At 36.2% G+C, this 17,442-nt stretch overlaps 1 protein-coding gene across 4 annotated transcripts in view; it reads right to left on the bottom strand.

The window, feature by feature from the left end:
* Positions 1-8,809: 8,809 nt before the first annotated feature.
* The window catches only part of LOC126825738 (signal peptide peptidase-like 3), a 60,207-nt gene continuing 51,574 nt past the window's right edge, over positions 8,810-17,442 (bottom strand). For 3 of the 4 annotated variants that reach the window (XM_050555516.2, XM_050555514.2, XM_050555517.2), the window contains exons 10-14: positions 17,267-17,358; positions 15,889-15,934; positions 14,379-14,529; positions 11,581-11,690; positions 8,810-11,016 (exon numbers count right to left, since the gene is read on the bottom strand). In XM_050555516.2, coding sequence (XP_050411473.1) covers positions 10,948-11,016; positions 11,581-11,690; positions 14,379-14,529; positions 15,889-15,934; positions 17,267-17,358 — 468 coding nt within the window. In that variant the 3' untranslated portion in view covers positions 8,810-10,947. The remainder of the gene's footprint in view (positions 11,017-11,580; positions 11,691-14,378; positions 14,530-15,888; positions 15,935-17,266; positions 17,359-17,442) is intronic. The other variant, XM_050555518.2, reaches the window with a different exon arrangement.

Here is a 17,442-nt window from a genome sequence, read left to right as displayed (position 1 = left end):
TTTTTTATACACCCACATTTTCAAATGAAATGAAATGAAATGGGGTTTAACGTCCTACTGTTCTGCTCCTAAACAGGGCTAATGAAGACGGGCATACGCCATACAGTGTGCTATGTGGGAAATTTTGCCCGGGCACGGGCACTATCGCCTACTCTTGTATCGAATTCCAACTGCCAAGGGATCTTTTACGTGCATTCCAATGTATACACGGGACCTCGGTTTTTCGTTTCATCACTGACAAGGGGGAACCACGCCAGAAAATCTGGATGAACTTTCTCAGCCAATGCAGGGATCGAACACCCGACCTCCAGGCTAGCGAGCCAGCGTCTTACCCACTTAGCCACGTGATCCCCTCCCACATTTTCATGTGGACGTATATTGTCGTCGCCCCTTTCCGTCCGTCCACAATTGTTTGTGAACACTCTACAGGTCACAATTTTTATCCAATTTCAATAAAACTTGAAATATAGGTTTGTCACCCTAAGATTTCGGTTCCTTTCGATATTGGCATGTATCGGACTGTAACCACATGGATTTTGGCCCCTGAATGTACGGAAAAACACATTTTTAGCTTGTGAACACTGTAGAGGTCACAATTTTTATCAGATTTGGTTTAAGCTTGAAATGTATGTTTATAACCCACAGATCTCGGTTCCTTTCGATATTCGCGCACATGGGACCATAACTTCCTGAATTATGGCCCCTAATTGTACGAAAAATCACATTTTTAGCTTGTGGACCCCATAGAGGTCTCAATTTTTATCTGATTTAAAAAAAATGGGTGAATATATCACTGTTACACTCTAAGAATGGTTGATTTCGAATTTCGTAAAAATCGGACTGAAACTGACGGACAAAATGACCACCCCTCTCGACAAAATGGTCACTCTTTGTACGCAAATTGTGTAGAAGTGTGTAATACAAAGGTTGTTGACCCTCTAGAGGTCACAATTTTTATCCGATTAAAACATATCTTATATCCCAAAGATCTTGGTCCCTTTTGATATTTCACATTTCAGGCCATAACTTTCTGGATTATTGCCCCTGATTGTACAAAAAATCGCTTTTGTTTTTAGCTTGTTCTATATCCATCTCTTGCAAAATGTGCCTGGCTGCCGCTGGTTAGTTCTGAATTTATGATGCCATTGATGAATTGGTAAGATTGACACACACAAAATTTGTGGATAAGCTATAAATATGAGAATATACTCCAGAAAACACCATTTAAAATCCGTTTTTAAAAAAAACCCTAAAACTCCCTGGCCCATAATTCATCCTGGAGGAAAACAGTAAACCAAACTCATGTTGGTATGAAATATAACATATGAGTTATCTCCCTTAATTTTATTTTAGGCAGAAAAACATGTTAAATTCAAGTGGATACACTTTGTCAGAATTTGCTTAAAATATTTTAGTTATGATGAAATTTTAGACGATATACATCCATTATACAATCCTCAATATGACATGTAACAAGGCCACATATTGGACCCCTACATCATGGTTCAGTGTTTATTTGTGAAGGTCAGTCTCTTACATGCCATCACGTGCGCACTGTATCATAAGGTCTGTCATTGAGTCAACTGGCATGGTTTTGATTCCCCAGTTGTACGTGACAAGGAGTAGGGTCGCCTGTCCAACCTCGTGGGTTTTCTTCGGTCCTCCGGTTTCCTCTCACTGCTAAAGACCCCTACGTGCAAGCGAATTGTTAAAATAAAATTTAACCATGAGTTAGTCCTGAAATGACCTAGTTTGTGTTGAGGTTAAACTTCATTTCTCTCTCTCTCTCTCTCTCTCACTCTCTGCTTTGATTGATGTGGTACTTTTTTAAAATAATGAGAATGAAATATGAAATGGCTATACGAACTGTAAATATGACAAGAGACAAAGATGGCAAAGCAGTGGGTTTGTTTTGCCAAATTGTTGCTATCGTTAGGGTATAAGGAATAAATATACCAAATTGCAAGATGATCCATTGAGAATTGTGGCCTGTAGACAATAACACTAAATATTGGAATTGAACATATAAATAGGTACAACCCTGTTATTGAAATGATTTATCATGCCGAAATTGAACAAAATATGTTTATAATTGAAACCTGTAGAGTATTTACAGACAAAATATTAACAAACAAGCCAACAGTGAGGCTAATGTTCCCCGCCCGAAATCCCAAAATAAATAGATGACACATATTAATTAATCGCACATTTATTTTTTTTCAAAAGTATCGAGCAATCAAACTATACATTAAGTTACATCACTCTCTATAAGATAGAATCGAGATTATCTTCCCAAAGCATCGACCAATGAAATCGATAAACTCTGCTTAGCTTTAGCTTGAAATGTTAATCATTGAACTCAGTCAAGACATTCACTAATGAACATCTAGGTTATGTCATGGATGACTCTATGTCTGCAACTCCCCAAATAAACAATATTATTAGGAAAATATACTTTAAAATGAAACCAATAGCAAGTATCCGATGTTATTTGAGCAAATTAGTCTGTGTAAGGACTGTGACTTCGTTAGTTATTTCATAACTTGACTATGCAAATGCTCTTCTAGCCGGAGCAGCTAAATTCTCTCTGGATAGGTTGCAAGTTGCACAAAACAATGCTGCTAGACTAGTGACTAAAACACCGAAACGTGAACACATCAGTGACAAACTAAAGGAATTACATTGGCGAATTGAATATAAAATCCTAACGACTGTATTGTAAAAGTCTCTTTAATATATCCGCTCCGAGCTATATGAAAAAGATGTTTACACTGTATAGTGATGTACAGATACGCCGCAACCTTAGATCCTTGAATGATAACACATTACTATCTGTACCGAAATATATTAAGCTACGTGGAAAATATTTCCCTGTTAATGGTGCAATTCTCTGGAATGGTCTTCCAAAAATAATGCGGGAACTACCTACATTTACAGAATTTAAATCTGCCTTAAAAAACTTATCTATTTAATAAGGTGTGGTCATAAATATACTCTAGAGATTCTTTTCACATAATATACAATGTGGCTGAACAGCGCTTAGAAATGACCATTGGACATAATGTAGCGCTATATAAGACAATTATTATTATTTACATCAAGTTTAAATATATTTAACCTCAGTTAAAAGCAGAGTTGTTATATTATGTTCCAAAGTCTTGTCAAGACCAATCAAATTGCTTATCACTCCTTAGCCTAAGCAGAAAATTCGCACCATCGAACCTAGTCAAGGTAATGATATAATGAATCTACATTCTGAGTTTCATCACTCTGACTTCATTATAACCAAAGTTATCGTGCCCCTAAATATCAAGCAATGAGATTGCTTATCCCTGCTTACCGTAAGCAGACAATGTTCATCATTGAACTCCATCAAGGCATTCACCTAATGAACACCTACACCAAGTTTAAACATTTTAACTCAATTAGAATGAGAGTTATCATGTTCCAAAGTCTCAACCAATCAAATTGCTTATCGCTCAGCAGAAAATGTTTATTATCGAACTTAGTCAAGGTATTGCAATCTCCCAAACAGAGTTGTTTTCCCTTGCAGTTCTTCGAAAGGCGGGGGACAAAAATTGTGCGTGGCACTACCACCAAATACAATATGGATCATCCTTAGGGTCTAAGGTAGGGCCATAGAGGTGTGGGTAGGGCCTTTAAAGGCTCAATACCACTCTAGTTGTAACTGAATAATATGTCTCAATCTTTATTCTGGTCAACAAATTGTACTATTTCAGAATATTTCAATTAATTGATGATACAAATTTCATCTTAACACACCTTATTTAAAAATTTTGAAAAATTCAACATCATGGTTTGAAACGTCTAACGTAAACTTTTTCAAATGAAACTTCGATTTAAAAATATTTTCGAACCCTCTGGACAAGTAAAATAGGATGTAATGGATAATTTACACAACAGGTAGGACACTTAAACATCTAGTACTTAGATAGAGATATTATTTATTTTCTGGAGCTTTCAAGCCAGCAAGAGTGTTATTGTCCCTTTAAGCCTATAAATATCCAATGTTTCAAGATGATCTGTAACGAATTGTAGCCTGTAGACGACACACATACAGGGGCAACGGCATAATACGTCCATGTGGACCCATAAAATTACCAATGTGAATTTGTTTTTGCAAATAAACAGTTGGCAAAAATAGAATAATAATTCATGGCCACACCAGTGCACATTTTGTGAATTAATGCATAGGTCTCAAGTTTTTTTTAGGACATCAGCATGTCTCCTGTGGCAGTCAGTATTGTGGGCGTATAAAAATCAATCAGATGACGGCAATATACGTCCACATTTCCATGTGGGCGTATAAAAATCAATCAGATGATAATTATGGTCACTAAAGCATCCACAAGATTTTTCAAAGTGATCAAGGACCATAAATCTGGCAGTAATTGTCGGAAATCGTTGAAAATCAATAGGCTTCTTCGTCTCATGACCCTAAACACTGTGTATAAATTTAAAGTCAAGCGGATATTAACAGACTTAAGGACAATGTTACTAATTTACTATCCTTGGAAAAACAGATTATTAAACATGCATTATGCAAGAGCTAAATCTGCCTATTGCAGGTCTTTCTTTAGGCCTGAAATGTTATCTAAATTATTAATTAGACATCAATGAAATTACCAAGACCATAATCAACTCTCAATGCTATCAGAAACCTGTGATATTTAGTGGATTCAAATACGTTTTGTGCTGGACATGGTTACTGTAAAGATGAACAAGCCAACAGTGAGGCTGATGTCCCCCGCCGAAATAGGAAAATAATTAGAGGACACATATAAATTTATCACAAATTATCTTTTACAAAGTATTGAACAATCAAACAGTATATCTTTACTTATAGTCTAAGCATACAATGTTTTTGATGGAATAATTATAGCATATTAAGGGGAAAACATGCTCTATGCCTACAGATCTAGAGTTTGGTTGTATCAACGGGTCTATTTTCCATCTTGCTGCAAGTTGTGCAAAGTTCACTGTTTTCTTTCTGTCATTAAATGTCAATTCATTTTTGCATACTACATATTTAATTAATTTATAATAGTTTCTTTTTCAATTTGTTTTTTCTGCTTACCATAAGCGGAACGGACAGACAGACAAACAGACAGACGGACGAACCCATTTTAATAGTTCCCTGCTTTCTTCGAAAGGCGGGGGACAATCAAAGTAGGAGAGTTATTGTTTTCCAAAGTCTCGACCAATCAAATTGCGTATCGCTCTGCTTACCCTGAGCAGAAAATGCTCATTATCAAACTTAGTCAAGGTATTACTGTAATGAAACTATACACCAAGTTTCATCAATCTCACTTAATTAGAACTAAAGTTATCGTGTCCCAAAGCATCAACCAATCAAATTGCTTATCTCTGCTTACCCTAAGCGGAAAATGCTCATCTTCGAACTCCATCAAGGCATTGACCTAATCAACACATACACCAAGTTTGAACATTCTAGCTCAATTAGGAAGAGAGTTATCGTGCCCCAAAGTATCAACCAATCAAATTGCTTATCTCTGCTTACCCTAAGCGGAAAATGCTCATCTTCGAACTCCATCAAGGCATTGACCTAATAAACACATACACCAAGTTTGAACATTCTAGCTCAATCAAAAGTTATCGTGTCCCAAAGCATCAACCAATCAAATTGCTTATCTCTGCTTACCCTAAGCGGAAAATGCTCATCTTCGAACTCCATCAAGGCATTGACCTAATAAACACATACACCAAGTTTGAACATTCTAGCTCAATTAGGAAGAGAGTTATTGTGTCCCAAAAAGTGTGACGGACAGACAGACGGACAGACAGACAGACAGACAGACGGACGAACCCATTTTAATAGTCCCCTGCTTTCTTCGAAAAGCGGGGGACAATAATCAAGACTGTTTATTATATTTTCGTATTATCGGTATAAATGACAATCGAGGCTAGCCTATAATTATATCGCGGATTCCTTTGCTCAAGAGTGAAGTAAGTTGACTGAAATTTTCTAAATATTCTCCTTTCATTATCTATTTATATACGCCCACATTATCATGTGGAGTATTATGCCGTCGTCGCCCCTGTTGTACATCCACAATTTGTTTGTGGACTTTCTACAGGTCCCGATTTGGACGAAACTTGAAATACTGGCTTATCTCCAAAAGTTCTCGCTTCCTATCCATGTTGATGAAATTTGAAATACTGGCTTATCTCCAAAAGTTCTCGCTTCCTTTTGATATTCGTATGTATTGGGGATTATGCCCCCTGATTGTACGAAAAATCACTTAGCTTGTGGACACTCTAGAGGTCACAATTTTTATCCTATACTATTCAAAAAAAGTAGGGGATATTTGATTTTGGGGGCATAATACTAAAATATGCAAATGATTACGAAAAAAGTCACTATAGAACCTAACAGAAGAAACATTTCCAGTTACATGTGACGCCCAAACGCACCAATAGCTACCGCATGGAATGCAGGTGATGCTTGGGATCATCATGGGGGTCCAACCCAAGATTTGCACGACTCTGACTTTGAATGTTACAGTCATTGTGGCATTGAATTCCAGGGTGGAAACATCAGTTTAATTGTTTTAGTGACCAGAAAACAAATTTTGATATGCGTCGGCTTACCCAAAATGAAAGGTTACGTGCCCTTGGCATGCTACAGATCGGCACAACACAGGCGGTTGTGGCGCGGATGATGAATGTTTCTCAGTCTGTCATAAGCAGGCTATGGTCCAGATACCGTGATACACAATCTGTACAGGACAGACCACGCTCAGGTCGACCAAGGGCGACAACTCAAGCCCAGGATCGATTTATCCGTACCTTGGCCTTGAGAAATCGTGTCATCACAGCAAATCAGATCAGCGCTCGTCTTCAAACAGACACTGGTGTGAGAGTGAGTGGCCAGACGATTCGGAATCGACTGCATAGGGGTCACCTTCGCGCCCGACGTCCTCGCGTGATCCCTTGTTTGAGAGATCATCACATTCAGGCAAGACGTCGTTGGTGTAGGGATCGTCAACACTGGGATAATCGACGCTGGAGCAATGTGATGTTTTCAGATGAGTCAAGGTTCACTGTTGATTTTTTGGACAGACGTAGGAGGGTGTGGCGTCGTCGAAACGAGCGCTTCCAAGACGTTAACGTCATCAGACATGATCGATTTGGGGGTGGTTCTGTTATGGTGTGGGGAGGCATCACTGTTGCTGGAAGAACGGCTTTACATGTTGTTGCAGGGCGTGTTACAGGCCAGTACTACCGGGACAACATCTTGGCAGTCCATGTTGTGCCGTTCGCACGACGTCATGGCCGCCGTTTCATCTTCCAGGATGACAACGCAAGATGTCACAGGGCCAGGATCGTTACAGGTTACCTCCAACAACAGAACATCACCACATTACCTTGGCCAGCACTGAGTCCCGACCTCTCCCCCATCGAGCATGTCTGGGACATGCTTGGACAGAGGTTACGTCAACGTCAACAACGTCCTGCCAATGTCCAAGAACTTGCTGCTGCGTTGCAACAGGAATGGGACAATCTGGACCAAAATGACCTTAGACGTCTCATTAGGAGTATGCCACGTCGGATCAATGCTTGTTTGGCAAACAGAGGAGGATTTACCCGTTACTGACTTGGTTGTGATGCTGTGGTAACTTTGCTGTTTGACCCCGGGTATCATTTTACCCTTATAATGGTCAGTCTGTGCCTTACTTAGTCTAACGATCATTTGGAATAAATCGATGAATGTGAACTTCATTTCATTTTGTCATTTGTTTCTTCGTCAGTTTCATTAGGTGACTTTAATAACACTTAAAAATCAAATATCCCCTACTTTTTTTGAATAGTATATTTAAAAAACGTTCAAATATATCAAACATTGTAAACATTGGACCCTCTAGAGCTCACAATTTTTATTGGATTTTGATGAATCTTAAAATGTATACTAATGTCCAAAAGAAAGTATACGGTATGCGGTATTTGGGTACAATGTCCATTTGTTTTGCCTTTTATTTGCTTAAAAATATTGAATTTGGACGCATTTTTTTGATTTAAACAAAACTTAGTCATATTTTTAGTGTGTATACTTTCTGTTGGACATTAGTATATGTTTATAACCCAATGATCTTGGTTCTTTTCTATATAAGCGCATATCTGACAGTAATTTCCTGGATTATGGCCCCTGATTGTACAAAAAATCGTGTTTTTTTTTAGTTTATGGAACTGCTCTATTGGTCACAATTTTTAAACGATTCAAAAAATGTTCAAATATATCACTGTAACTCCCTAATGTTGGTCAAGTTCCAATTTCATGAAAATTGGACCGAAACTGCCCAACAAAATAGCTGCTACTTGTACGCAAGTAGTGTAAAAGTATGTAATACCAAGGTTGTGGACCCTTTAGAGGTCACAATTTTTATCCGATCTTGATAAAACTTAAAATATGTTTAAATTTAAAAAGATATTGGTGCTTATTGGATGGTAATTTCCTGAATTATGACCCCTGATTGTACAAAAGTTGCATTTCGAGGGTTTAGAACATAATTGTGATAAGTCAATATATCAAGCATTGTGACTTATCACAATTATGTTCTAAACCCTCGATTTTTTTTTTTTTTTAGCTTGTTCTCCATCAACCTCGTGCAAAATGTAGGTGTATCTTGAATTACAACCGCTTATATAACTATTATATAGCTCTTTATCTAATGCCACTTTAATATGCTGTGTTTCCTGCGTATAACTATTTTGGAGCAATGAGTATCTTCTGTAAATTCTAAAATATAATTTTAATTAAAAAAAAATATCAACACTTGGTAATAACTGTCTTTATTTCCATACACAGCTACATGGACATATAAAAACATCAAAAACTCACCCATTCCATTTGTCTACACACATTGTATACTTTTTCATGTTGTTTTCCAACATTATTTTAAAATATAAACTGATTTTCAATTATTAAATTATATTGATTAACTTGAGTTTATTAAAGGACAATATTGGTGTCAGTCATTATCACATATTTGATAGAACTGGTTACACACTTCCAAATATAATTCTAACACAGAGATTATTGCTAATAGATGCGTAATAAAGGTTTCAACAGTCTCATATAACAACTTTTGGTCTTCGAAGGAATTATTAGTGAGCAGAAATTTGCACGTCAGTTATATAGAGGGATAACGCGTGTTTTCCTTTTGCGTTCGTCACTTCTGATTGTTGAAACCTTCATTACGCATCTATCGTAGCAATGATCTCTTGTGTTAAAATTATATTTGGAATGTGTTTAACCAGTTCTATCACATATGTGATAATGACTGACACCAAAATTGTCCTTTAATGTAAACAGGATATACAGGATATATATATATATATGAATTATGATATATAATTGTTATGAAAACGATTTTAATCCAAATATAATGCTTTTTTTTATATCTTCTACATATGCATTACAGAGTGATTTAGTAAAAACAAATAAAATGTACTTTAACAGAAACTATCAATCTTTAGTATGAGAACATACCTAAAATCATAATTCAATTTTTAAAAAAGTGGGTAAATAAAAATCTTTTAAATTTTTCCTTACTAAAATCATTCACAGTAAAAATATTAACATTTATAAATGTTTATTTTGCTTTAAAAGTTTGTATAAAAAATTCTTTAAATCAAGTACTGTTATATTCCTGTAGCACTGGTTACAAGCTCATTAGCTGATATGGAAATATGAGTTTCCATGTACCTGTATCTGTAATCTAATGTATTATAACTATGTAACTAATTACATTGAGAGATATTTGTCTTTATGCAGAAAAGACAAGTCCCAAATACATATTATTTCAAATATAGTACTGGTCTCAAAATCATTGTATGTAGGTTCATATATCAAATGTCAATGTAATTCACCATTTACATAAATCCACATAGCATCACTTAAATTAATTGTAGGCTTAATTTTGAGGGCAAAGGATTAAACAATTGAAAATGTGAGAATTTTCTATAATTATATAGTTTGTTCAGTGAGTTGATGAATCATGACAAAACAACCTACAATATATGGAAATGATTTAAATAAGTGATTTTGAAAGTAATCAGGATTAAACTGTAAAATGAAAAAAACATACACGTCAGAAAGTTACAATAACATATCACAAATATTTTAGTATATCAACATCAAGATGAGCAGAGAGAAAACGCCACTTTCGCATAACTTTAGCTGAGCTAACACAAAAAAGGATAGCCTATACTATTCATGCTACACCAGTTTGTGGGAAGATGCCCATGTGATACTATTGGTACTGTTCACATTCAGTAAAATAAACATGATTTGACATAACATGGTTTGAACAAATAATAAGAATGATACATGGAAAATTGACCTACAACAATATTGTAAAATATATTATATTGTGATTCTTTATTACACAGTCAATTGGACACTTCGATGACCTTACACAATAAACTATACTCTTCCATAACCTTTTATCTAGACCTATCCAAAATATTTTCATCACCATTCTTGATAACTTTTATACATCTCTTAACATTGTTTTGAAGAATGTCCACCTCCGAAGAGCAATTTAATAAGATAACTCTGCTTTAACAAAGTTTATCCTATGTATTTAGTTCATCTATCATGTCCATTTATTCTTATATTACTTTGCTAAAACCAAAGTAACCCTCACACACCATACCTCAGGTAGTAAGACAATTTTCACTTTTATTGCACACAAATATTGTTGCCACTACTGTATTTAAAAAGCTCTTTTGCTAGTCTTAATTTAGTCATTTAGACAACCATTTCTCGACTTAGCAGCTGAAGGTCTTTCCTTGGTTAGGTTACAGTACTCATAATTTTTTTTTAATAAAAATGTTTTTTTGTTTCCTCACATCACAATAAATTAATGACAAGATTCAGTTACACAGTCCGTGGAATTTTAGCTACACTTCTAAATGTTTAGAAGGAACACTAGCTATAAAGGGTTCATGCCACATTCTTCGTAAATCACCCTAAAACATAAAATTATAGAATTAATTTTCTATGTTACTGGTCGACAAACACAATCTGCACAGAGGTATCCTACTTAAATTCTTGAGAGATACACAATACTGACAGGGCCAGATTAAAATGTGAGCTTTTTAGGCTGCAGTCCTGGGGTTCCCCGGAGAGATAAAGGGAAAGGTTGTTTCATTTGTAAATGCCTAAACAATGTATAGGTACACTAAATTATCTATTTAAAGATAGGTTGCCAGGTAACAAAACATGCCGACCGCAGCTAAATTGTCTGAGCGGTCGACAAGTGTTGTCGCATATCTATTATTTTGAAGGCAATAGGGGCTTTTACAAGACGATTTCATACAGACCAGATTATAATTTTTATTGTTTGAGGGTTTACAAGGTTCTACAAAATGAAACAAGGGTCTAAACTCTGGAAGTAATTAACAGAAATTGTTTCACTAATTTAAATGATGCATATAAATTTCATACAGATCAGATGATAACATTTGTCATATCTTTCTGTTGGCCTGTAACCTACAGACCTATAAAATTTTCATCCAGCTGTGAATACTAACCTTTAGATATGCCATTGTGAGCAGTGGAAGTAATGTAAATGGTACGAGGTAGAGTAAAGCTGGTTGGGCAGCTCGGAACATCTCGGAAGAAACGGTAGCTGTTAACAAGCCTACAATAATACATAATTTACTTGTAGTAATGATTTAATATTTAAAATGATAAGCTCTCATTGACTGGTTGAACCATATTTATGTCATTTTAGGCCATTTCGAAAAAAAAAACAAGCCAACGGTGAGGCTGATGTCCCCCGCGGAAATCCCAAAATAAATAGATGATACATATTTATTAATCGCACATTTAATTTTTTCAAAAGTATCAAGCAATCAAACTGATTATCAACTATACACTAAGTTTCATCACTGTATCAGATAGAATCAAGATTATCTTGTCCCAAAGCATCGACCAATGAAATCGATAAACTCTGCTTAGCTTTAGCTCGAAATGTTAATCATTGAACTCAGTCAAGACTTTCATCTAATGAACATCTACATCAAGTTCAAACATTCTACCTCAATTAAAAGCAGAGTTGTTATGTTCCAAAGTCTTGACCAATCAAATTAATTATCTCTCCTTAGCCTAAGCAGAAAATTCTCATCATCGAACTTAGTCAAGGTAATGATATAATGAATCTATACTCGAATTTCATCACTCTCACTTAATTATAACCAAAGTTATCAGGCCCCAAAGCATCAACCAATCAGATTGCTTATCTTTGCTTAATGTAAGCAGACAATTTTTATCACCGAACTAGATCAAGGCATCCACCTAATATAATGACCGCCTACACCAAGTTTGAACATTCTACCTTAATTAGAAGGAGAGTTATTGTGTTCCAAAGTCTCGGCCAATCAAATTGCTTATCGCTCTGCTTACCCTGAGCAGAAAGTGCTCATTATCGAACTTAGTCAAGGTATTGATGTGATAAAACTATACACCAAGTGTCCTCACTCTCACTAAATTAGAACTAAAGTTATCCTGTCCCAAAGCATCAACCAATCAAATTGCTTATCTCTGCTTACCCTAAGCAGAAAATCCTCATCTTCGATCTCCATACGGTATTCACCTAATAGACACCTATGTCAAGTGTGAACATTCTAACTCAATTAGAATGAGAGTTATTGTATTCCAAAGTCTTGACCAATCAAATTGCTTATCGCTCTGCTTACCCTGAGCAGAAAATGCTCATTATCAAACTTAGTCAAGGTATTGATGTAATAAAACTATACACCAAATTTCATGACTCTCGTGTAATTAGAACTAAAGCTATTGTGTCCCAAAGCATCAACCAATCAAATTGCTTATATATGCTTACCCTATGCAAAAAAAAGCTCATCTTCAAACACCATAAAGGCATTGACCTAATAAACACCTACACCAGGTTTGAACATTCTACCTCAATTAGAAAGAGAGTAATTGTGTTCCTAAGTCTCGGCCAATCAAATTGCTTATGTAATGAAACTATACACCAAGTTTCATCACTCTCACTTAATTAGAACTAAAGTTATCGTGTCCCAAAGCATCAACCAATCAAATTGTTTATCTCTGCTTACCCTAAGCAGAATATGCTCATCTTCGAACTCCATCCGGGGGTTGGATGGCCGAATGGTTAGCACGTACGCTTTATCATAAGGTCTGTCATTGAGTCAACTGCCGTGGTTTCGAATCCCCGGTTGTACGTGACAAGGAGTAGGGTCGCCTGTTCAACCTCGTGGGTTTTCTCCGGGTCCTCTGGTTTCCTCCCACTGGTAAAGACCCCTACGCGCAAGCGAATTATTGGAATAAAATTAAACCATATGTTAGTCCCGAAATGACCTAGTTTATGTCGAGTGGACTTAAACCCCATCTCTCTCTCTCTATCTCTCTCTCTTGAACTCAATCAAGGCATTGACTTAAAAAATATCTACACCAACTTTGAAATGAAATGAAATGAAATGGGGTTTAATCCTACTGTTCTGCTCCTAACCTGGGCTAATGAAGAGGGGCATACGCCATACAGTGTGCTATGAGGGAAATTTTGTCCGGGCAGCGGCATTACGGCCTACTCTTATATCGAATTCCAACTGCCAAGGGGTCTTTTATGTGCACGCCAATATGTACACGCGTCCTCAGTTTTTCGTCCCATCCGAAAGACTAGACAGCTGTCCTTGTCAGGCCCTCCGTCCTGCATCACTGACAAGGGGGAAACCACGCCGGAAAATCTGGATGAACTTTCTCGGCCAATGCAGGGATCGAACACCCGACCTCCAGGCTAGCGAGCCAGCGTCTTACCCACTTAGCCACGTGATCCCCCCACACCAAGTTTGAACATTCTAGCTTAATTAGAAAGAGAGTTATTGTGTCCCAAAAAGTGTGACGGACAGACAGACAGACCCATTTTAATAGTCGCCTGATTTACATTCAATTTTCTCTGTTTTTACTGCTATTTCTAATCAGTAAAGTTCGGCGAAATAGGCAAAGAGTGTCGTCTTTGGCATCTGGTTATTCTTGTCTACTCTGGTAGTCTTCCCTTGCGGGATATGATTAGCCTCGTTCATCCAGTCACTTCATTACAAATGGCGCTCAAAGCATTCTGGCATGTGATTCGTGTGCAATCATGTGCCAAGTTTAAAATTTTCATTGTGTCTTAAATATTGGATACCAGAAGCCCATCTTTTCATCATGGTAAGATAACAACATCAATGTTGATTTAAATTGATCAATAAGTCGTGTTTACAATGTCAAAGACTGTGGATGATAGTGAGTTAAAGACTTGGCTACTTTAAACTATGTTCAGAGGGGACATTTGGGATTATCTTACCTAGAAAATATCCAACTAAAGAGCAGTGAAAATAGGTGAGTTTTTGTACATATGATGGTGTAGGAGGAATACCAGTCTCAGCTGATCCTGTTTGATTCTTTTTGTAAGCATCATACCGGAGAACAAAACAGAGTAATAGACCGGGCATCACCTAAAAAAAAAATGTACATATGATATCATACCCAATATGTTTTATTCATTTTAAAGTTGCATAGCCTGTATGATGAATAACCCATAGAGAAGGCATCTGAAATGCAACGAAACATACACCCACAACAGCTAAATCATCCAAGAATTTCTTTTGTTTGTAATGAGGGCATTTACACGTACAAGACACTTGTAGTTGGAGCATTCACAAGGTTCTACAAAGTGAAACAAGGGCCATAACTCTTAGAAATGAAATGAAATGGGGTTCAACGTCCTACTGTTCTGCTCCAACAAACTAATGAAGACAAGCATAACCCTTAAAAGTAACTGGCGGACATAGTTGAAATTTGATTAGCTTATTCAGTTAACTAATTTAAATAATGCATATAAGATTCTACCAAGCGAAACAAGGGCCATAACTCTACAGGTATTTAACGGAAATTGTTGAAATTTGATAGACTTCTTTGTTTTACTACTTCAAATAATGCACATAAATTTCATACAGATCGGATGATAACTTTTATCTTAACGAGTGTTCACAAGATTCTACAAAATGTAAGAAGGGACATAACTCTTTAAGAAATAGTTGAAATTAATCATCTCACTAATGTAAATAACATAATATATAAATTTAAAAACAATTAGATGATCAGTGTAGTCTGTAGATCACATTTCAAGACTTAGTCACGATTGTCAAGTGTCGTTGCTACGATAATAAACAATCTACACTACATGTTGTCAAAATTACAAACACTCATAACTTTGCACAGAATAAAGTAATTTGAATAAAGTTTTCAATATATTTATTTTCCATTAACTATTTTTGATCTATTATAGCAAGAACGATCAACTTTTTATCTAAATCTTACATAATGTAACTTTAAATAACTATCAAAATTTGATTGGCTTCTAGTTCTTCCTAGTGCTAATATTTATTATACAAAAAACATACAGGTAGTCAGATGATACCTGGGGGGTTGGGATGGCCTAGTGGTCTAGAGTGCCGCGCTTCGACCTCTAGCTGGCCGGTCACCTCTGGCTTGCGGCTGTGGTTTCGATCCCTGGTGTGAGCGTATGTGGCTTGGAGATAGGGGCGCCTTCTCAACCTCGTGGGTTTTCTCCAGGTACTCCGGTTTCCTCCCACAGGAAAGACCCCTGCGCGTGCGCTAAGTTAATGAAAAAAACTTGTCTGCGATATCACCTTCGGTGGAAGCGGACGTTAAACACTAAGAACAACAACAACAGATGATAACTAGCTCTTTGGAGTGACAACAATAGAGACCAAATTTCAATGTGGTCATATAGAAATTGGCATAAATTTTAAATATAACTGATAAAATAATAACATTATATATATACTTACAATATCTCCCAATCCCAGCATTGAGAAATGACTAGAATTTTGAGAACTGAAAAATAAATTTGAAAATATTTAAATTTATAATCAAATTTTTCAACAGAGATCAGATATGCCAGTAACTAATTATTCCTGAAAGTTTTCTAAGAGTGAATAGTGTCATTTTACTTGATTAACGCCAATAATGCCCGAGGCAATAACCATGGAACTCTTGTCAATGTACAATTGATTTTTGTCGCAATTTTAAGTCCAAGCTTTTATATTATTAACATAAATTCTGTGAACACAACCTACATGGTTTGAATTTTATTGATATTTTTCTCAAAAATTCAAATATCGCATGGCTACCTTTTTTTTATTTCAATACAATACACTAATCTTTGGTCTCACTTGGAAACTTGAAAAAAAGCTGAAGCGTCTTTCACATTTTGGTGCGTCCCAATTCAACACAATACACTATGTTTAACCTGTTGACGAGTATTGTTTCAGTAGGCACATTCATAAACAAGACCTCCTCAATGTCACTTGTGTTTTCCAAAGTATCAAATTGTGTATCTCTGTTGGCAGAAATTGCTCATCAACGAACCCAGTTATGGCATATACCTATTAAACACCTACACCAAGTTCGAACATTGTAGCTCAATGAGAAGGAGAGATATAGGGTTCCAAAGTCTCAACCAATCAAATTGAAGTCTTTACGAAGCCTAAGCAGACATTGCTCATCAATGAACTTTGCCAAGGTTTTGATGTATTTAGTATTTACACAGATATGTGAAATTAAAATTTCATTGATCTATGCTGCTCGCTATGCAATAAGTCTGTCGTCATTTTGTTCCCAGTGAAAATTTATTGATGGGCTTTTTTTAAAAATCGAAAGGCGAAAAAAATGAGGTCCCGTCTACACATTGGCGTGCACGTAAAAGATTCCTTGACAGTTGGAATTCAATATAAGAGTAGGTCGTAGTGCCGCTGTCCGGGCAAAATTTCCATCATGGCACACTGTATGGCGTACACCCGTCTTCATTAGCCCAGTTCAAAACAAAACAGTAGGACGTTAAACCCCATTTCATTTCATTTCATTTCGTATCCAAGGCAGGACATCATCTTGCGTTTGGAATTTTGATTTTGTTTTCTTTATTAAATTAAGCCGTCAGAAATTTGATATTTTAGCAAAATAATTCCAATAGCCCATCGGGACAAAACTTGAACAGAAAATGCTTATTATTAAACTTAGTCAAGGTAATGAAACTGTACACAAAGTTTCATCAAACTCCATCATGGCATTCACCAAATAAATTACAGACAAACCCATTTTAATAGTCCCCTGCCTTTGGAAGACGTTGGGACAAGAAAGTACACAAAATGCATCAATAGCAGTTACCACTACCTGGGAAAAACTAATTTGGCTGGAAGAGACAATTTTGGTGCATCTCGAACAAAACCAGTTAAATGGAGTTTTTTGGCTAGCATGCCCACCTGAAATGAAAGAAGTAGAATTATATATTTGTAAATACATAAACCTTACTCTATAGATCATAATTCAAACACACTGTTCCTATA

The sequence above is a fragment of the Patella vulgata genome, chromosome 6 (genome assembly GCF_932274485.2).
Source record: "Patella vulgata chromosome 6, xgPatVulg1.2, whole genome shotgun sequence".
NCBI lineage: Eukaryota > Metazoa > Mollusca > Gastropoda > Patellidae > Patella > Patella vulgata.
The sequence above is the reverse complement of the archived record's forward strand: the minus strand, read 5'-3'. Positions and strand labels throughout refer to the sequence as shown.